General features: G+C 42.2%; 1 protein-coding gene across 2 annotated transcripts in view; it reads left to right on the top strand.

Annotated features, from left to right (window-relative positions):
• The window catches only part of EPB41L4B (erythrocyte membrane protein band 4.1 like 4B), a 287983-nt gene that overhangs the window by 180737 nt on the left and 83874 nt on the right, over nt 1–23372 (top strand). For both annotated transcript variants that reach the window (XM_030551497.1, XM_030551496.1), the window contains exons 17-18: nt 3099–3217; nt 17866–17991. In XM_030551497.1, coding sequence (XP_030407357.1) covers nt 3099–3217; nt 17866–17991 — 245 coding nt within the window. The remainder of the gene's footprint in view (nt 1–3098; nt 3218–17865; nt 17992–23372) is intronic.

Here is a 23372-nt window from a genome sequence, read left to right as displayed (position 1 = left end):
TGGTATCTGAAAGGGGGTAGAATGAATGGTCAGGGTGTCTGTAAGGAAAGTGCATCAAGGAATAGAGTTGTGGCTAATCTGCTGAGAGTCTCAAGGCACAGTGTGCATGTGAATGCAAGAGTGAGTGGGGATGGGTGGGGAAGCATGGTGTGATGTCTCTACTAATAGAAGAATATATTGGAGGTTTCTCTGTGGAGGTGAGGACAATAGGACCTCACAGGTCACACCTTTTAATCTTGCTGTCTCTTGAAACGGCCGAGACCTCTGCCTTTTTGCTTGTTTCGGATCACGTGGACTCACTTAACCCTGAGCTTTGATTTTGGAATTCATGTCATGTGGCACAGAAGTCAGCTTCATCTATCCAGATTTGCCTGTGTCCAGTCTGAAATCAACCCCTCTTCCATCTTACATGGTTTCAGATGAAATAAAAAATTCCACCATCCTCTCCAGAAAAACATGAGGAGTGGGCTTGAGAGTACTGAATATTCAGACTAGGCTCTCTTTCAATGTTTGTGACTAGAGTATGGGACTTGTTACAGCAAACAAAACCAGTCAAAATTTGCCTGGTTTTCAGATCTCAGTGTGATTTAGTTATGAAAGTGTCGTCCAACTGCTCAGAAACCAATCTTAAATTTGAACAAGTTTTGTGATAGTAATTCAGCAACAGATTTCAGTATGAATTATTATATTTAAGATGTAGTTCTTCTGTAAAGAGTACCTATGGAGAGACGATACTTTCTTAAGCAGCAGATCTGCTTCCTGCAGGGCTGGCTCCAGGCTCCAGCATGCCAAGCGCGTGCTTGGGGTGGCACGCCATGGGGGGCGCTCTGCCGGTTGCCGGGAGGGCAGCAGGCAGCTCCGGTGGACCTCCTGCAAGCGTCCCTGCGGAGGGTCCGCTGGTCCCGCGGCTCCGGTGGAGCATCCGCAGGCACGCCTGCGGGAGGTCCACCGGAGCCTCGGGACCGGCGAGCGGCAGAGCGCCCCCTGTGGCGTGCCCGCCGTGCTTGGGGCGGCAAAATTACTAGAGCCGGCCCTGGCTTCCTGTGTGTATTCAGAATTGTATCTGCTGACTTAAGTGACAAAAATAAAGTTTTACTATGTTATACAGCTGTTAAACCTGCAGCGCCAACACAGCTCAGAAAGAGGAAGTAGGATTCTATTCAAATGTGTAAAAAGAACAGGAGTACTTGTGGCACCTTAGAGACTAACACATTTATTTGAGCGTAAGCTTCCATGGGCTAAAACCCACTTCATCAGATGCATAGAATGGAACACACAGAAGATATTTATACAGCAGAATTTTTTATTGGTTGCCAATTAATTATAACTGTGCAAACCCATTGAAGGCAGCTGAGGCAGTATGTAGATCACCTTGGCCATGATATGAAGATAATGGCATTGCACAGCTGTCACTGAGAACATAGTTTATCCTGCAGAGTCTTTTAAAGGAGATGGTGAGGGAGAGAGAAAGGACCCAGCTTGGCTTTCAGATCCAGGCTAGGTTTGCAGTTAGAAAAAACCATCCACTTGTTCAGAAACCGAGTACACTTGATATGGAAATCAGCAAGAGACAATGAACATAGAATGTTATGTCATTTTAACGGAATTAATTTCAGAGTACAACTGCATTTTAAGTAAACTAATTTTAAAGGTTATTTTGGTTTTTAAGAGATTTGATTTTTTTTTAAACTTAACATTGGCACTGTAAAGAAATTTTTTTAGGGTTTATTTTATTTATGGGTTTGTTTTGTATGACTATTTGCAAGTTGAACAGTGAAAACTAAGTTAATGTAACCATTTTGATTTCTGGTACATTGCATGACTGGTTCATTACATTAATCTAGTAAACTGTAAAAATTACATTTGACTTAAACCCATTTAAATTGTGTAGTTTTTCAGTATTTTCTTTCCCAATTGGAACTTAAAATGAATCTGTTTATAAAAAATCATCTTGGCTTATCTAAGAAGCTGCACTAATTTATTCAGTAAGTACCACAGTGTGATTTCTTAGTTCAGAGCTTTATCACTGGGGAAGAAAATGTGATGTCAGAAATTCTGGATTGTGTCATCAGTATCAAGCAAGATAACAGAAATACAAGGAGCCCAACCCTGGGAACAGTTACTCAAGGGCCCAGTCACCAGAAACACTCTCTTATTTACTTCAGTGGGAGTTGGATTCACCCCCTGGTCTTCACTTCAGCTATCCATCCCTACTCAGCAAAGCATGTGTTTAAAGTTAAGTATGTGCTTAAGTGTTTTGCTGAGTAGGGATGGATTTAAGCTCATGCTTAAACAATTACTGAATTAGGCCCCACGTGAGCAGTACTTATCTTCATTAGGACTATTTAATAACTTGATCCTAACCAGACTGAAGTCAATGGGAGGCTTTCTATTGATTTCAAGGGGCTTTGGATCAGACCCTTAGAGTCTGAAGAATGGGTCCAAACTACTTTTACTTATTAACTAGCCTCACTGAAAAAAGGAAATACAGAAAAAGTTAAGGACTCATTTAATGACATTTAATAAAACAAATATTTTTATATTTCTAAATAACTATCTGCCACTCCATCCCTAAGGTGGTTTAATAGGTCAATATTGACAGAAGGCTAACTCAAAAATGTTGTATTTTCTTTCTGCATAAGTGAGTAATTAAAGAACTGTTGAGTGAGTTGGACGAATTCCTGATGACAACCTAAAAGAGACTGGTGTTCAAAGACGAAAGTCTGTTAGAGGAGCCAAAAAGCCAGACTCTGATACCCTTACACGTAGGTGGCATCTTTGTTCAAAGTCATGCCAGTGGAGTTGATGGGAACGCTCATGGACTCAGTTGCTATTCATCTTGAGACACTCGGAATCAGGTCCGAAGTTGGTTTAAGTCACATTAGAATTTGGAAGAAGATTGTTTGCTAAATTGAAAAGGGAAAATGACCCAATAAATGCATTTTAAAACTTTTTAGGGGGTATTATAGAAAATAAAAAGCATGTAAAGCTTTTGACTGTATTTTCTCAATTGCAGCTGAGTGTTTTGATCCACGATGCTCTTGTAGTTTTCCTTGAGATTTTATTTTTTTCTTTCTTTCTTTTGGGCCTCTTTTTAGAATTGAGCTCAGGACTTCCCCTCCTTTATGATAACACTTCTTCCCATCTGAAGAAGATGGAAGTGGAGACTGTGAAGGTAGTTGGACCATGGCCAGCTCTGCACATCAATATAAACAAGGTATAATATCGTAGTGTATGTCAGAAAGCTCCTTTTTGTTACCTGATATTCAGCAGCTGATGTTACTCCATCATTAATTCACTCCAACATATTTGGCTGCAACTGTTTCACTTATTTATCTCCCACCATTTTCTTATTGGTCCTTAAATATTTCCTTCCACTTTCCCTTTGAAATTCAATTCAGCTGAAAGTAGGAAATAAAAGCGTAGTGGGTATATGTTTGTATATTTCTCAGTATAATTCATTTGCCCCATTCCTTTTAAGGTGTATTATTCACTGTGCATATACTTTATGTATTTGAAATATTTACAGCATGGTAGCTGAATGACAGTAGGTTGTGGGGAGAAAGAATAGAGATCAACACTATCAAACGACATAGGATTTTGTGTCTTTTATTTAAACCATGTTAAAGCGACTTCAGCTGTGCCATTGTTCTGTTTTAGCTTTGATGGGTTACTCAGCTAGATAGCGTAAAAGTGTTTTAAAAATCATATTCTTTCTTCACATAAGAGTGTGTTATGTTTTAGAACTACCTAGTTTTAGAACTAGGTTTACATGATAGAACCGTAGAACCTGGTGCCTCACCCTATAGCTATTAACTTCAGAACTCTAGTTGAAGCCAATGAAGTTGTGCATATGACAAGTCTTGCAGCATCAGGCCCTTTAAGGCTCAATCCTGAACCCACTGAAGTCAATGGAAATGTTGGCATTGAATTAAAGAGATGGAGAATCAGGCCCTTAATGAGTAAAGTGGTTGAGAGAGGAAGTAGTGTTTGGAAAGATTTCTGACTCTCAGTTCAAGGAGGAACCTAGCTAAATGACTTGGTTAGTTTCATACAGAGGCTTCTACATCGATGCTATTTCAGCACAGGATCAAAGCATAAGCAAAGAAGGTTAAGAAGCATCTTGATTACCGTCTAGAAGTATACACACAAGGAGGAAATATCTGATACTAGAAGGACCCCTATTTATGCAGACAAGGGCATAACAAGTTCCAATGGCTAGAAGTAGAAGTTAGAAGTTTGAGCTGGTCAGCAAATGTGTGTTTATTTTTTTTTCCCTGTGAAAAAAATTGACTTCTTGGTGAAAAATCAAATCTGAAATGTTCTGACTGAAAACCATAAGATGTTAATTCAGAAATGCTGCTGCTGTGCCTCATGGGAGTTGTAGTTTGTTTGCCTCCTGCTTGCTCCTCTATAGACTGGGTTCCCTTTTGGGAAGGGGAGAGGGTACATCCTGGGAGTCATGTGTCCATGGTGCATCATGGGCAATGAAGTTCAGTGAGTGATCCCAGCCCATACAAGAGAATGGGGACCTGAGGCAAATAAACTATAACTCCATATGGCACTCTGGTGAAATTTCCAAAGCTGAAATATTTTGAGTTTTCAGCTGAAAATCAAAACCTTTTTAGTTTTGTGGTGGTAATTTTTTTAAAAAATACAATCACAACACAGACACTTTTTGAAGAAAAAAAGTAAAAAAAAAAAAAAAAAAAAAACCTTTGAAGAAATTTTTTTCCAATAGCCTTATTAGAAACACTCAAACTGGAAATAAGGCAATAACTTATTAGAATAACTTACCAATGGAAATTCTCCATTGCCTGGAGTCGTTAAATTAAGATTGGCTATCTTTTGAATATTGTTCATATTTATTAAAGTAGTGTCTAGGGGGCCTACCAAGATCAGGCATTATGCTAGGTGCTGTACAAACATATAATAGTTTTTTCCCTGAAGAGCTTTCATTCTAAATAGCAAGACAGACATGGGATATGAGAGAGATACAACACACACAAATAATATGCTGGCTGCAAATTACTAGTTATGAAGCTCAATGCAGGAATTAATTGGTCCAGTTCTATGCAGGGCTGGCTCCAGGCCCCAGCGCACCAAGCGCGTACTTGGAACGGCATGCCCACTTGAGGTGCTCTGCTGGTTGCCGGGAGGGCAGCAGGCGGCTCCAGTGGAGCTCCTGCAGGCGTGCCTGTGGAGGGTGCGCTTGTCCAATGGCTCCGGTGGAGCATCCGCAGGCACGCCTGCGGGAGGTCCTCCGGAGCCGTGGGACCACTGGACCCCCCGCAGGGAAACCTGCGGGAGGTCCACCGGAGCCGCGGGATCGGTGAGCGGCAGAGTGCTCCCCGCGGTGTGCCACCATGCTTGGGGCGGTGAAATTGCTAGAGCTGGCCCTGGTTCTATGGCCTAAATTATTCAGGAAGTCAGACTAGATGAGCATAATGGCACCAATGTGGCCTCAAAATCTCTAAATTTATATTTTAAATTGGCAACTCATTTGAACCTGTCTTTTCTAGTTGTTAATTCCCTTTTCAAGCAAACTGCTTGGGGGCTCAAATTTGTCATGCTTGGTATCAAACAAAGGTGAATTTTATGAAATAACTGGATCAAATTAGGTTCAGTGGTTAGGAGTTAATTTGATTGTCTGCTACAGCAAACTCCATCTCATGGGAATGAAGAATGGTTTAGGAAAAGGGGCAGAACAAATCCAGTTGATGTGATGATTTCTGTCCATTCTTTTGGTGAGCAACATAAATCAGTTTTGTGATGCCTGTTGGTCTCTTTGTCACCAATGAGATTATCTTTAGCCTTCAGGGTGAAGAGGAATATTGCAGGCATAAATATATTTTAATTTCCTTTCTCTCCTCTGTTTCTGTTTCCTTGCAAGCATCTCTTCTTCAGTTTCTCACTGCTGCAGACCACTAAGTACTGACTGTTCACCAGTGATGTTACTTACACTAAAGCTGTGCAGCTGCCTGTCCCTTACAAGGCAGCAAAGCCTGTAGCTACTGCAGTTGAAAATGACCCCTGACTGGTGAGAAAAGATAAACAGTTGACTGATGTTTCTGAAGTTCTTCTCTGATCTGATGCATCTCTGTGCTGAATAAGGAGCAGGATGTGTTCAGATGGGCCTTGTCTTCACTAGAAAATAGGATGTGTTCTTAATTTGTGTTGGCTAACCTGTGGAAACTGATATGGTTTAAGAACCTAGTGAAGACAAGGTGATTTGTAGCTACCAGGCTGATAAACCCCAGCTTCCCTCACAGTCTGCTAACTCATGTGAAAACTACAAACTGCCTTGTCTTCTCTAGGCCCTCACCTCGTGTTTGCTACTGTCTGTTAGCTTACATGAGTTAAGAAAACATATTTTTTTCCTAGTGAAGATATGCACTTTACGCTTAAGGAGGATTCGGAGAAATAAACATATTAAAGATTAGCTTAGTAGGCTAAGACACAGAGTCAAAATAAATGGGGGGAGGGGTAAAATTATAGATGTTGCTGTTTTTATCCTTATTTAGTTCCAAACAACATATGAACTTTTCAGAATAGAGAAGAAGGATTGAATCCCCTTAAATTTAAAGTAGAAAAAAATAAACTCAAAACAACAATAGGACCACAATAATACAAAATGAATACAAAATGCAAAATAATGCCAGGTAATATAGTGAACTCATGCTATTAACAAACAGCACTGATGAAGCTGGTGATTGAAAACAAAAGTGCCATCAGTTACCCAAAAGGGGGGCATTTGTAATAGTGATTTAAAAAAAAATAACACTTTGGTGTAGTATATCTCCAGTATTTCCACACCCACCCATTCAAAAATCATGATCCTGTCTTGAAAATCATGAGGTGTGGTTCTTTTTTTTACTAATAACTTTGAGAGTCACTTTATCTTCTGCTTTCTGACCTTATAGAGTGCATTCAGCTCACATTTTCAAGATTACTTTTCTAAAAACATGACAGCTGATATTCTCCTGTATTCACATGAATCCGGCAGTTGAGGCTTTCAGAAGAACACTAAACATAATGATACTCACAATGAAATTACAAGGGTTGCCAGAACTGTATCTATATATACTTCTTTAATGACTTCCACATTGAATGTGTTGAGTTTACATATCAAAATGGGATTTTAATAACTGCCAACCTGGCACAGGGTCTGAATACAGTTGCTGTTGTTATGCTTCATTCACCACTGTAAGCACTAAGGGTTCTGGAAACTTAACAGACAATTTTGTTAATTATGCATAAGCACAAAATAGAGTGGAGTACAGCGTGCATTTTTACAGCCTGACAGTATATGGGCTCTACGGTGCTGATAGTTTTAAATCTTGTGTTTTGTCTGTAACTTTAGCGCCCTCGTGGCCAAGATGGAGTCTGCTCTGCAGGCAGCTGTGGCCAAGAGAAGGCGCATGCAAGAATGAAGCAGGAAAAATCCCTTCCACCCCAGGGGCACCTGTTCCAACCTCCCCAGAGTGAACACACCCACCCACAGGAAAAGTACAATGGGTATAACAAAGGGAGATATTTATGTACAGAGGGATGAGAGGAGAAAAACAACAAGGGGAAATATAGGGGGAGCAGGAAAACAGGGCTGCCTCCAAACCAAGGCCCCACAGGCCCAGCAGTGGCACAGTCTGGAAGGGCAGACACTAAGTAATGTGTCTGCACACAGAGTTCAGGAGTCCTGAGCAAAGTTCTAGTTCAGTGGTGAGTCTTGGATGCTCCTGGTTGTCTTCGGCGCCAATGAACTTTCCCCAGCAAACCGCTCTGGTGCCATCTTCTGCCACTCTCTGCAAAGTCACACAGAGCGACCACCTCCCCACTTAACTAGCTACAGCCTCCCTCCTTGTTCCCAATGCAGTCACAAGCCCCAGTGCTCACAGCCCCATGCAGCTCTGGGCAGCCATGATACTGGGTCCAGCTCTGGCCTGTCCTTCTCGGGCAATTCCTCCCCGGCACAGGGATCCTCCTGGCTCCTGCCCTGGAGTGTCCCCGATCGGCTGCCCTGGCCTTCTCAGGCTTCAGGCAGGTTCTCTGCTGTTTTACTTTGTGAGGGCCTGGGGACTGCAGCCCTTCTCTCCGCCAGAGCTCCAGAGCCACACTCCCGAGTTTCCCTCCTTTCTTTTACTGCTCTCTCTCCCTACTAGGAACAAGTTTTAAAGGGGCCATGCTCTCTAAACCCCAAAGGGGTTAAATGTCATAAACTAAGCAAATATGGTTCCTAGAGAACACAAAGAACCTATCTTTATTGACAGCACTTCATACACTAGAACCTTACTACTTACACTAAGTAGTACCTTACACTATGAGGTAGCAGAGTATCTCCTTTTCTTTTAATTAGACTATTCAGGAAGTAAAGCACCAGTCAATGTGACTGAGGGGGCACAACTGGTCCTTATGTCTATACCACTGAATGAGTCCAGGATAGCATGGCAACCTTAACACTGAATATCTGCTTTACATGAGACCTATATTATTATTTTTATGTAGATTTTTGTATTTATTTTTTTAAATTATAGACGGGTGAAATCTTATCTTACTGGTCTTGAGATTCCCCTGGGACCTCTTCCATTCGGTTCCCCAAGAACTCAGTTCAACTCAAGTCATGTTACTCAGGTTCCTTTATTTGGCATGCAGCAATGCTACACTGAGGTTGTTCAGACTCTCATGTACGGGGTGAGTATAGGGCATACCACACATCCCAAGTTACCCAGCAAACCTCTTCTTTTATATACATTTTTACAATATGTTGCCTTTACTATACGTTGCATCACGTTTTGGGATTTGTGTGGTCACATTCTAGGAACCAATACATGTACAGCACACACTGTCTGTCCACGATTTACTCTTCACCTCATCTTATGTTCCAGGCTTATTTTATTCATTGTTATTTTTTCCATTTTAAATGGTTCCCTGGGTGTTCCCCGTTATCTTATCTAGTACAGATGGTCTGTTTCCAGCCTGCGAATCCATTTACCTCCCTAATCCTATTTCCCAAGAAATGAGGCCTCACTCATGTCCAATTATTTATGTCAAGTCCAGTCAACAGTTGGGTACATCTACACTGCGATAAAAGATCTGAAGCTGGCTCAGATAAGCTGACTTGGGCTCGTGGGGCTTGGTCTGCAGGACTGTAAAATTACTGTGTAGATGTTTGGGCTTGGGCTGGAGCCTGAGCTCTGAAACCCGATGGGGGGAAGGTCCCAGAGCCTGAATGTCTATACTGCAATTTCATGGCCCTGCAGCCAAAGCACTGTGAGACCAAGTCAGCTGACCCAAGCCAGTAGCAGCGGTTCCGTGGTTCTTTTATCACAGTATAGATGTACCCATTGACATCAACGGCAAAACAACCATTGACTTCATTGCAACTGGAATTTCACGAATATGAAAAGAGGAAAAGCAATGGAAAAGTATTCCAATAACAACAAAATGCTGATTGTTCCATTAGTCTCCTTCCCTTGTGTTTGCTACTGGGCATCATTGTTTTAATTAAATACATTAGGCTTGAACGAGGCTTAGAGAAGAATGGAAGTCTACTGAGCTTTCGTTTCCTTTGGTGCATCCTGAAAGAACCATTATGAATTGAAACATGCCTGAGAGCATTATAATCTGAAGTTACTATCTGAGAGGATACCTTATTACAATAATATGTATCCATTTGCAGCATGGAGGTACAAGGAAGCAATTCTTTGCTACCATATTTCATTTATATAATATTTTTTGCTAAACAACTACTGAGTTCAGGAGTTGTTAGTATGGAAGGTACGGTTTTGTAGCAAAGATCTGTCATCACTCCTGCAGATTGACGGACAACTTGTACGTTTCTGAATGTATTTTGAAGTCAGTGGTTATGGGTTGGATTGTACTATTAGCTGACCTAAATAAAGGGGTAGTGCACAGCTGTAAGTCCCAAGGGCAGACCAGCCAGAGTTCCCCCTTGTTCCAACTACTTCTATAACAGTAGCAGATGACTTCTTCCTTTGCCCCTGGTCAGTTTTGCTGAAGAGTATGTTGGGAATGAGTGAGGCGAGGTGGGCAGAACCAAGACTCTACCCATTCCTCACTTCTGCCCATCTGCACAGAGAGGAATTAGTGGCCCCACAGTGTATGTCTACACTGCAGTAAAAGACCATTGGCATGGGGGCAGCTGGCCCAGATCGGCTGATAGGGGGATTCAGGTTGTGGACTGTAAAAATTGCAGTGCAGATGTTCAGACTCGGGCTGGAGCCTAGGCTCTGAGTCCCTGAGAGGGATATCAAAATTAATAGAATCACAGAAGATTAGGGTTGGAAGGGACCTTAGAAGGTCATCTAGTCCAATGCCCTGCTCAAAGCAGGACCAATCCCCAGACAGATTTTTACCCCAGTTCCCTAAATGGCCCCCTCCAAGGATTGAACTCACAACCCTGGATTTAGCAAGCCAATGCTCCTGTCTGTGCCTGCTAGAGCTGAGTCTGCTGACCCGGGCTTTGAGACTCAGTGTCACAGGTTTTTCATTGCAGTGTAGACATACCCAGGAGAGGCTGCTCTCCCACTCTTGTTTTGACCCGCAATGCAGGTAGCTTGCACAGGGACAGAAGAGCAGGCCACAATCCTGTCTTTGTAAGGATTACATTCGGAGAATGCATACACAGCTACTGGCAACTGAATTGCAGAGAGTGGTAATATGTTGAATGTAAAAAAAAAGCCAATTGGGTCTTTAAGTATCATTTCCCCTTGTTTGTACAGTGAAATACAATGGGTAAATCTAATGTAACTGAAATCATAATGTCATCTAATTAGTTTCAAGCCCTAAAACAAAGATTGGTTTTAACATGCCTTTTAGAACTGTCATTGTATTACAGTCTGCTGCTTGCATTCCCTTTAGAGAACAGTATGTATGTGAGTAAACTTGCGGATGATAGCAGCATTTAAAACATCTTCAGGCAATGAAAATCTGCTTAATGAGACAATTGGCTGATCAGGGATTTGCATTTTCCTCATTAATTTTGTCTGTCCAGATTACCTAAATGGTATCTCCACTTAGGCGTGTCAGTTGGAAGATCAGCAAAACCATGTCAGTGAGTGTTTCAGTTGGATTTTTTTTTGTAGTGGTTGTTAGAATTCCTGTGTCCTGTATTACATTTGTGTTTGCAGTTAAATAGATAACTACAGTTCAGTATGTTGCTCCAGCTAGAAGCAGTATTTTTGTTTTCAGGTATTTTTTCATAGGATAAAAGCCAAAGGGACAAAGTAAAATGAGCAAGTATTTTTCCATTAACAATTTTAGATATGGCTCAGAAAACAGAGATGCAAGACTGATTAACATTCATGTCAAATACAATAAATCAATCAATCAAACAAACCAGGGTGGATTAAATTATGAGATTCAGTCAGTTGTTCAAAAGCGTAGCTGGAAACCACAGTACCTTAGGTTCACAAGGCAACTGCACCACCAATATTATGCCATTTCAATGGGTTTCAGCAGTCTTTCTGGGTGCTCACAAAATAGTTGCATAAAGCAATATAATCACAAGGTTGAGTTCTGCTCCTAGAAAGTTTCTCCAGATTCTTGACATCCCATGTTGTATGTAACTGGTTTTGGGTTGATGAAGTGAGCAAGCAAGGTTTTGGTGGTCACAAACTGGAGGGGGCATAGGTCCCGGTGAAATAAACAAACAACAAGACTTCTGAGGCTAAGGGCTAGGTAGTTTCAGTGCTATGTAAAATGCCCTGCTGCATCTCAGAATACACTTGCCAAAGGTGAACTAAGGACATATACTGGGCCTGATTCACTACTGCCTTGTATCGTGTAAATTTTGTACATATGGATGAAGGCAATATAAAGTTGGTGTGAATGATACTGCCAAGAATGACCTTGAGTGGATCACTGCAGACTATGTGGCTCTGGGAAGAAGGATAAAGGAGTTGGAGGTGCAAGTGGTGGTCTCTTCCATCCTCCCTGTGGAAGGAAAAGACACAGGTAGAGACCGTTGAATTGTGGAAATCAGCAAATGCTACCCTGGTGGTGTCAGAGAGAAGGCTTTGGACTCTTGACCATGGGATGGTGTTCCAAGAAGGAGGAGTGCTAGGCAGACATGGGCTCCATCTAATGAAGAGAGGGAAGAGCATCTTCGCAAGTACACTAGCTAACCTAGTGAAGAGGGCTTTAAACTAGGTTCACTGGGGGAAGGAGACAAAAGCCCTGAGGTAAGTGGGGAAATAGGATACCAGGAGGAAGCATGAGCAGAAGAGGAGAGGACTCCTGCCTCAGACTGAGAAAGCAGGACAATCAGCAAGTTATCTTAAGTGCCTATACACAAATGCAAGAAGCCTGGGAAACAAGCAGGGAGAACTGGAAGTCCTGGCACAGTACAGGAATTATGATGTGATTGAAATAACAGAGACTTGGTGGGATAACTCACATGGCTGGAGTACTATCATGAATGGATATAAACTGTTCAGGAAGGACAGGCAGGGCAGAAAATGTGGGGGAGTTGCATTGTATGTAAGAGAGCAGTATGACTGCTCAGAGCTCCGGTATGAAATTGCAAAAAAACCTGAGAGTTTCTGGATTAAGTTTAGAAGGGTGAGCAACAAGGGTGATGTCGTGGTGGGAGTCTGCTAAAGACCACCAGACCAGGGGGATGAGGTAGATGAGGCTTTCTTCTGGCAACTAACAGAAGTTACTAGATCAGAGCTCTTGGTGCTCATGGAGGACTTCAATCACCCCAATATCTGCTTGGAGAGCAATACAGCGGTGCACAGACAATCCAGGAAGTTTTTGGAAAATGTAGGGGACAATTTTCTGGTGCAAGTGATAGAAGAACCAGCTAGGGGCAGAGATCTTCTTGACCTGCTGCTCATAAACAGGGAAGAATTAGTAGGGGAAGCAAAAGTGGATGGGAACCTGGGAGGCAGTGACCATGAGATGGTCAAGTTCAGGATCCTGACACAAGGAAGAAAGGAGAACAGCAAAATATGGACCCTGGACTTCAGAAAAGCAGACTTTGACTCCCTCAGGGAACTGATGGGCAGGATCCCCGAGGAGAATAACATGAGAGGCAAAAGAATCCAGGAGAGCTGGCTGTATTTTAAAGAATCCTTATTGAGGTTGCAGGAACAAACCATCCCGATGTGTAGAAAGAATAGTAAATATGGCAGGCAACCAGCTTGGCTTAACAGTGAAATCTTTGCTGATCTTAAACACACAAAAGAAGCTTACAAGAAGTGGATGACTGGACAAATGACCAGAGAGGAGTATAAGAATATTGCTCAGGTTTGCAGGAGTGAAATCAGGAAGGCCAAATCACACTTGGGGTTGCAGCTAGCAAGGGATGTTAAGAGTGACAGGAAGGATTTCTAAGGTATATTAGCAACAAGAAGGTCAGGAAAAGTGTGGGCCCCTTACTGAATGGGGGAGGCAACCTAGTGAAAGAGGATGTGGAAAAAGCTAATGTGCTCAATGGTTTTTTTGCCTCTGTCGTCACAAACAAGGTCAGCTCCCAGACTGCTGCACTGGGCAGCACAGTATGGGGAGGAGGTGACCAGCCCTCTGTGGAGAAAGAAGTGGTTCAGGACTATTTAGAAAAGCTGGACAAGCACAAGTCCATGGGGCCGGATGCACTGCATCCGAGGGTGCTGAAGGAGTTGGTAGATGTGATTGCAGAGCCATTGGACATGATCTTTGAAAATTCATGGCGAATGGGGAAGGTCCTGGATGACTGGAAAAAGGCTACTGTAGTGCCCATCTTTAAAAAAGGGGAAGGAGGAGGATCTGGGGAATACAGGCCAGTCTGCCTCACCTTAGTCCCTGGAAAAATCACGGAGCAAGTCCTCAAGGAATCAATTTTGAAGCACTTCTAGGAGAGAAAAGTGATCAGGAACAGGCAGCATGGGTTCACCAAGGGCAGGTCATGCCTGACTAACCTAATTGCCTTCTATGAGGAGATAACTGGGTCTGTGGATGAGGGGAAAGCAGTGGATGTGTTGTTTCTTGACTTTAGCAACGCTTTTGATATGGTCTCCCACAGTATTCTTGCCAGCAAGTTAAAGTAGTATGAGCTGGGTGAATGTACTATAAGGTGGTTAGAAAGCCGGCTAGATCGTCAGGCTCAACGAGTAGTGATCCATGTCTAGTTGGCAGCCGGTATCAAGTGGAGTGACCCAAGCATCGGTCCTGGGGCCAGTTTTGTTCAATATCTTCATTAATTATTTGGAGGATAGTGTGGACTGCACCCTCAGCAAGTTTGCAGATACACTTAACTGGGAGGAGTGGTAGATAACGCTGGAGGGTAGGGATAGGATACAGAGGGACCTAGAAAAATTAGAGGATTGAGCCAAAAGAAATCTGATGAGGTTCAACAAGGACAAGTCCTGCACTTAGGATGGAAGAATCCCATGCACTGCTACAGACTAGGGACCAAGTGGCTAGGCAGCAGTTCTGCAGAAAAGGACCTAGGAGTTACAGTGGATGAGAAGCTGGATGTGAGTCAACAGTGTGCCCTTTTTGCCAAGAAGGCTAATGGCATTTTGGGCTGTATAAGTAGGAGCATTGCCAACAGATTGAGAGACGTGATCATTCCCCTCTATTTGACATTGGTGAGGCATCATCTGAAGTACTGTGTCCAGTTTTGGTGCCCACACTACAAGAAGGATGTGGAAAAATTGGAAAGAATCCAGCAGAGGGCAACAAAAATGATTAGGGGGCTGGAGCATATGATTTATGAGGAGAGGCTGAGGGAACTGGGATTATTTAGTCTGCAGAAGAGGATAATGAGGGGGGATTTTATAGCTGCTTTCAACTACCTGAAAGGGGGTTCCAGAGAGGATGGTTCTAAACTGTTCTCAGTAGTGGCAGATGACAGAACAAGGAGTAATGGTCTCAAGTTGCAATGGGGGAAGATTAAGTTGGATATTAGGAAAAAAACTTTTTCACTAGAAGGGTGGTGAAGCACTGGAATGGGTTACCTAGAGAGGTGGTGGAATCTCCTTCCTTCGAGGTTTTTAAGGTCAGGCTTGACAAAGCCCTGGTTGGGATGATTTAGTTGGGGATTGATCCTGCTTTGAGCAGGTGGTTGGACTAGATCAGGGGTCCCTGCGACCGCGGAGGCATCTAAATGCACCATGTCCTAGCCAGCGGTGGATCATCTGCTGAAATGCCGCTGAATATCTGCGGCATTTCGGCGGCGATGCCTCTTGGTGAAGCCGCTTGCCGCTAACAAGTGATGTCATCGAGAGGCATCACCGCCGAAATGCCGCAGAAATTCGCCAGCATTTCGGCAGGTGCTCCACCGCTGCCACTGTCCTTCGTCTGGCAGATGCCAGATGAAAAGGTTGGGGACCACTGAAGCAGATGACCACCTAAGGTCCCTTCCAACCCAGATATTCTATGATTCTGTGAAAGACAATCAAATGAGGGTGGTAGCATTTCACGCTCAGTCTGCACAGGTGTAAATGCAGTGGTCAAAATAATGAAAAACTAGGGTCCCCACTCACATCTTGTTTTCAGAAAGATGAGGGGAACTCTGAGTGAACCCTTGCTATTCCATTGTCTGATTGATTTTTTCCTTAAAACGTGTAAATAATCATGGCCTGCTGATTTAAGGGCCTGTGTTTACAAGACTAGCCCCATCCCTGCTCAGTTGCTTTAAATTGAGTATTGCTTATATTAGGAGAGAGACTGGCTCCTTTTGATTTCTGCAAGGGAAATGTTTGCATATGGGAACTTCTGCTGGCTCTTGTTTGCTTTCTTCTAAAGTTTATTCCAGGCAAAAAAAAAAAAATTTAGGTCACTTTTGAATAGGACATCAAATTATTCTTGTCAGTGGAACCTGTCCTGCTGTGGATTTCTCAGATCCAGAGCTGGAGAATTACCCTTCTTTGTGTAAAGAGGAGTTACCCTGTGGGTCCTGTCCTGTATGTCCATGCTGCAGTTAGACACCTGCGGCTGGCCCGTACCAGCTGAGTTGGGTTCACAGGGCCTGGGCTAAGAGGCTATGTAATTGCAGTGTGGATACTCTGGGTTGGGATGCAGCTCACGCTCTGGGACTCTCCCACTATCACATTCCGGGGCGCAATCCAGTGAGGGATTGTGTCCCCATCTGCCCTGCAACCTTGGGTGCCTCACAATGCTTTGTTGCTGCAGCACCCAAACAACATGCAGGTCACACATAGCTCCAGTCTGCCAGCACACTCTGGCTTCTACCAGACTCAGTTGCCACTTTCAGGGTGACTCCCCAACACATGCCCAGTCCCAGATTTCCTCTGAAACCATGTGTTCTGCATTGTCCAGCCCTCTCCTGGACGGTCCAGATATTAGAGGGCTGTTACCCCTGTAAGGGGTCAATGTATGACCAGTTGCTACTTTAATTGGAGTTACCAAACAGTTCAGTTTAAACACAACACTGGCTTAATTTTGATTTAAGAATAAAACAAGTTTATTTAACAACAAAGAGAGAGGTTTAAGGCATTAAAGTCACAAATGGTTACAAGAGAAATAAAAATAAAATGCTTTCTAGTGCTGAAACTTAACACACTAGACTTGGTTCAAGGTGAAATTCTTACCAAACGTTCCCAGCAACAGGGATGACCAAATTCTTGGGTCCGAACGTCCAAAAGTCTGGTGTCTTTGTCTTCTCAGCTGAGAGAGAAAATACCCAGAGTCCAATTATAGTCCAATCAACCTTTTAAATGCGTTTCCCGGTAGCTTACTCCTAGATAAAGTTCTTTCCAGCTGTGAGGATGGAGGCAAGCAGTCTTGTGGGAGAAAAACTTTCATGTTGTTGTTAAAATGCAAATCGATCCGTTCCTGCCCCACATCCCCACCTTTGCTGCCAAAGACTGGCCACTTGAGCAGTGATTGCCAATCAACTTTAACCACCTGGCTAGAGGCATCAGCTTGTTCTTTGTCTTTAAGAAACAAGTTTACCTCTTCCTCCGACTTGTCTGGCAAACACATTTCAAGAATAATTTCAGTTTATGTTCATACCTTTACATATAAAGTTGCTACATACATTTCACCAGGACTGACCAGCGAATTATTAGTTTTCACATGATACTTCACAAGGCATATTTTATACAAAGATTATTACAATGGTGTGTAGGGTGTGTGAAAACATGGTTGCATTCGGTCACCCTCACATTGCAGGGGTCCTGGAGCTTGGGCTCTAGCCCAAGCACAAAGGTCTATACCACAATTAAACAGCCGCTGAGCCCATGTCAGCTGACATGGACTCGTCACAGGTTTTTAATTGCCATGTAGGCATACCCTCAGAACCAGTGGAAATAGGAATTAGTGTGTGTGTTAAGCTTATTGGATTTTTCTGCTCTTTCTGACAGAACAATTCAGAGGGTTCAGAAATCAAAAACCGAGAGCCTTGTTCTCAGTTATACTAAGGTCCCTGTATGCCATTTTGGCAGCGTAAAGGGATCTTATAGTGGATGTAAATTACATTTTACGTTCACTTTCAGGCCCCTTTACACCATCAGAGTGACATAAAGGAGCTTGAGTATATCCGAGTATTGAGCCTCTGTTCCTTTCTCCCACAACCCAATTTCCCTTTCTGTGGAATATTTTGCTTTTTCAACATAATTTTAGGTTTGGAAATGATCTTGGGGACAACCCACTCCAGGTCCTGACTCTTTCTCCATATTTCTTATCACACTTTCCCCAGTGGCCTTTATTATCTTGGTAATAGATTAAAGTTAAGTCTTTTGAATAATTTGTCAGGCATTTCTATCAGAGTATGAACTTGAAAACTTTCCTAAATGGTGTTAAACCTGGTTGTTCAAAGTAAAATTTGACCTGATCATTGTGATAAATGGTATAATCTTTCTCTAATGTATGTTACCATGTTATCTTTTATGTAAACAGGGTGAAGACAAGAAAGTTTCTGAAAAAAGTCTTCATCCCCCAGTGTCACCTTCTTCTGTACCCGATCATATGAAATGTAACATCCTTAAAGCTCAAGTAGAAGCTGCTTTTAGGGTGGGTGCCCAGGTGAGTACACCTTTTAATTTACCCTCTATATTTCCCCTTTCTAATGCTATTCAGGACATAATGTTTCATGTGAAATCACTCCATATTTTCCAAAGTCTGGCCATATCCTTAGGAAGTGGTGTCTCATCTCCCTTGGGTATCCAAAATGACATAAATTACTGTAGATCTTTCCATAGGCCATCAGAACATCTAGCTACTCACTGTGAGTTTAGGGCGGTCTACAGAGTTCATTATTTCTGAACCATCTGCTGTTCATCAGTACTTTTTTGGCTACAGCTGAATCTGGAGCTTTCACGCCTAATAATGTTTCATTGCCAAAAGGCTGGAAACAAAACAGGAGTTGAGCAGGTGAAGTGTGGCTTGGTTGTTTCACTTTCCTTCATCCTTTCAAACCCTAAAGCCTATAGTTTTTTCTGTTCATAGAGCAGTTTGGAATTTTGCTGAGCATTCATTTTTTATTTTTGATTAAGTATTGTATTTTAGTCCTCACCCTGAATAGAAACGGATTTATCAATGGTGAATGTCATATTTGGATGCCTAAATATTGATTCCAGATATTCTTTGGAGGCACAGGTGTGAAAATGTTAGCCGATGTACTTTTGAGCTCATTTGTTTTTCCAGTCATCCATTTGAAACATTCACATTCCATTAACTTATTTCAAAATCAGAGTTTTCATGGACAGATCCATATTCACAATCAATGAATTGTGTTACATAAATATCAACGTGTGTCCATGTGACATAACTGTTTTCAGCTGTGTAACAAATAGATGGCATGAGTGTAATGATATTATTTCTTCTATTGAAGGTAACTTTCTTGAAACCTAGACTATTCCTATATAATTATTTTGGAATGTAGTTCATGAAATAAGGATAATGTCATCTTCCATAACAAGAAAGAAAGAAAAGAAATACGAGGGAGAGAGGGTTATTGAATCCTGTCATTATTTGTGTGTGTGTGTGTGTGTGTGTGTGTGTGTGTGTGTGTGTGTGTGTGTGTGTGTGTGAGAGAGAGAGAGAGAGAGAGAGAGAGAGAGAGAGAGAGAGATCTCCCCTTTGGATACGCACTATTTTACTACTTCCATTACTTTGTTTCTTCCATGGTGACAGGTTTCAGAGTGGTAGCCGTGTTAGTCTGTTTCAGCAAAATCAACAAGGAGTCCTTGTGGCACCTTAGAGACTAAAATGTATTTGGGCATAAGCTTTCATGGGCTATAACCCACTTCATCAGATGCATGGAGTGGAAAATAGGCAGCACATGAAAAAATGGGAGTTGCCTTACCAAGTGGGGGGGTCAGTACTGCCGAAGCCAATTTGATGGTGTCAAGTTCTCAAATTAATTCCAGTTCTGCAGTTTCTTGTTGAAGTCTTTTTTTGAAGTTTTTATGTTGAAGAATGACCACTTTTAAAGTCTGTTATTGAATGTGCAGGGAGATTGAAGTGTTCTCCTACTGGTTTTTGAATGTTACAATTCTTGATGTCTGATTTGTGTGCATTTATTCTTTTGTGCAGGGACTGTCTCCAAGATATCTGGGAGTGCTGGGAGTGTAGGGCTTGACAATCCTGCTATCAGGATGCCAATGCCTCAGATGATGGGGCGTCCAGGATTCCCAGGTTAACGAATCTTGAGTAGCAGATAGAATACCCTAGTCGGGGCTCTAGAGGTGTGTCTGTATAGATTTGTTCCTGTGCTGCTTCAGGGAGTTTCTTGAGCAGATGGTGCAGTTTCTTTTGGTACCCCTCAGTGGGTACCTGCAACTACACACCACACAACAGAAACAGTAACCCAGGAACCAATTCCTGCAACAAATTGCTTTGCCAACTCTGTCTGCATAACTTTTGAAGGGGACAACATCACAGGACCTACCCACATCAGCCACACCATCAGGGGTTCATTCACCTGCACATCTACCAATGTGATATACGATCGACCATCATGTGCCAGCAATGCCCCACTGTGATGTACATTGGCCAAACCAGACAGATTCTACACAGAAGAATAAATGGACACAAATCGGACATCAGGAATTGTAACATTCAAAAACCAGTAGGAGAGCACTTCAATCTCCTTGGACACTCAGTAACAGACTTAAAAGTGGCCATTCTTCAACAACAACAACAAAAAAAAATTTCAAAAACAGACTTCAATGAGAAACTGCAGAACTAGAATTAATTTGCAAACTTGACACCATCAAATTAGGCCCGAATAAAGACTGGGAGGGGCTGGGTCACTACAAAAAATAATTTTCCCTCTGTTGATACTCACACCTTCTTGTCAACTGTTGGGACTGGGCCACATCCATCATGATTGAATTGGCCTCATTAGTACTACAAAAAAGGAATTTTCCTTCTGTTGATATTCACCCCTTGTTGTCAACTGTTGGAAATGGGTCACATCCACCCTAACTGAATTGGCGTTGTTAGCATTGACCCCCACTTGGTAAGGCAACTCCCATCTTTTCATGTGCTGTATATTTCTACCTGCCTACTTTATTTTCCACTCCATGCATCTGATGAAGTGGGTTATAGCCCATGAAAATTTATGCCCAAATAAATGTGTTAGTCTCTAAGGTGCCATAAAGACTCCTTGTTGTTGTTGTTTTTTCTGATACTAACATGTCAGGTCAACTTGCCCTCCAAAGAATTTTCTTGTAACAACCATCTTTGTACATTTCTCATTGTTGTTCCCTGGCACAGTTTTCATCTGACAGTTAAATTGCAATTCCTACAGTTAAAGCCATGGAAGTTTAAGACACCTAAACCTTGGTTATCCAGTCTGCTAGAGATTTCTAGAACAGGCAGTGTAAATTTGATGTTTTTTTGAAAAACAGTTCAGTCTTCTCTGAATCCGATGTTATGCCAACTGTTATATTACAGTATGTTTCCTGTTTGAACGTCTCAATTCTTGCCCCTCTTTTTCATACATACACCATGCCTTTGGGTCTATTTCTCAGGGATGTTGCTGGACACATGTATTTGTGTTATCTCCAAGTATGCTTACAGTTATGTTCAACTGTGCAGTTATATGCATGTTAATACTGTGTGCTGACACATTCACAGTAAAGGCTTTTTCATAATTTTGATTATTTATAGCTACACAGACCATTTGTGAAAAAAGTTTCTTCCATCTATCCTATTCTGCTCTCCCACCCACTCCCGAGAGGCTTTCCAATTACGTCATCCTGAGTTGCTTTAACATATATGTAACGTTACATTCTTTTACTGTAGTTACGTTGTAAGTGGGTATCAAAGAACAAAGTACGTCTGCTAGTCTTTTCTTAATGTAGACACATTTCCCCAAACAACTTTAGCACTCACTGTGGATTAAATATTAATCTGTGTTCCAAGTCTTATGAGAGGAGATCATATGAAATTCCAAAGAGAGGGGGAAGTAGCATGAGTTGCTAAGACTATTGACATAGTGCAGTTTGAAAGTCATGTAGCAACAGTTGCCTAAGAAGGATAGTCCAGTGATTAGGATGTTGCCTTTGTCTGAGGAAACCCAAGTTCAGTTTTGTGCTCTGCCAGAGTTCCCCATGTGACTTTGGAGAGGTGTGTCATAAGAACATAAGAATGACTGTACTGGGTCAGACCAAAGGTCCATCCAGCCCAGTATCCTGTCTACCGACAGTGACCAATGCCAGGTGCCCCAGAGGGACTGAACCTAACAGGTAATGATCAAGTGATCTCTCTCTTGCCATCCATCTCCACCCTCTGACAAACAGGCTAGGGACACCATTCCTTACCCATCCTGGCGAATAGCCATTCATGGACTTAACCTCCATGAATTTATTTAGTTCTCTTTTAAACCCTGCTATAATCCTAGCCTTCACAACCTCCTCAGGCAAGGAGTTCTACAGATTGACCATGCGCTGTGTGAAGAACTTCCTTTTATTTGTTTTAAACCTGCTATCCATTAATTTCATTTGGTGGCCTTCGTTCTTATATTATGGGAACAAGTAAATAACTTTTCCTTATTCGTTTTCTCCACATCACTCGTGATTTTACATACCTCTATCATATCCTCTTCTCTTTTCCAAGGTGAAAAGACCTACCTTTTTAATCTCTCCTCATATGGGACCTGTTGCAAACCCCTAATCATTTTAGTTGCCCTCTCTGAATCTTTTCTAATGCCAATATATCTTTTTTTAAGATGAGGAGACCACATCTGTGTGCAGTATTCAACATGTGGGCCATGGATTTATATAAGGGCAATAAGATATTCTCCGTCTTATTCTCTATCCCTTTTTTAGTGATTCCTAACATCTTGTTTGCTTTTTTGACTGCCATTGCACACTGCATGGACATCTTCAGAGAACTATCCATGATGACTCCAAGATCTTTTTCCTGACTCGTTGTAGCTAAATTAGCCCCCATCATATTATATTTATAGTTGAGGTTATTTTTTCCAGTCTGCATTATTTTACATTTATGCACATTAAATTTCATTTGCCATTTTGTTGCCCAATCACTTAGTTTTGTGAGATCTTTTTGAAGTTCTTCACAGTCTGATTTGGTCTTAACTATCTTGAGCAGTTTAGTATTGTCTGCAAACTTTGCCACCTCACTGTTTACCCCTTTCTCCAGATCATTTATAAATAAGTTGAATAGGATTGGTCCTTGGGGAACAACACTAGTTACCCCTCTCCATTCTGAAAATTTACCATTTATTCTTACCATTTGTTCCCTGACTTTGAACCAGTTCTCAATCCATGAAAGGATTTTCCCTCTTATCCCATGACAACTTAATTTACGTGAGAGCCTTTGGTGAGGGACCTTGTATAAGGCTTTCTGGAAATCTAAGTACACTATGTCCACTGGATCCCCGTTGTCCACATGTTTGCTGACCCCTTCAAAGAACTGTAATAGATTAGTAAGACATGATTTCCCTTTACAGAAACCATGTTAACTTTTGCCCAAAAGTTTGTGGTATTCTATGTGTCTGACAATTTTATTCTTTATTGTTGTTTCAACTATACATTAGACTTACCAGTCTATAATTGCCAGGTTCACCTCTAGAGCCCTTTTTAAATATCGGCGTTACATTAGCTATCTTCCAGTCATTGGGTACAGAAGCTGATTTAAAGGACAGGTTACAAACCATAGTTAATAGTTCTGCAATTTCTTCCATCTCTCCTGATATGGACGGGTGTGGGAAGTGGCGTGGGCTGAGGGATGTGCTGGCCGCCCTTCCAACAGCCCCCATTGGCCTGTAGTAGCTAACTGCAGCCAGTGGGAGCCGCGATTGGCCGAACTTGCAGATGTGGCAGGTAAAAAAACTGGCCCGGACCACCAGGGGCTTCCCCTGAACAAGTGGCAGACAGGCTTTGAGAAGCACTGCTGTAAAGCACAAGACAAATTTACAGCACTTTACAGAGATT

Source organism: Gopherus evgoodei, chromosome 2 (assembly GCF_007399415.2).
Source record: "Gopherus evgoodei ecotype Sinaloan lineage chromosome 2, rGopEvg1_v1.p, whole genome shotgun sequence".
Lineage (NCBI taxonomy): Eukaryota > Metazoa > Chordata > Testudines > Testudinidae > Gopherus > Gopherus evgoodei.
This window is presented reverse-complemented; position numbering and strand designations above follow the sequence as displayed.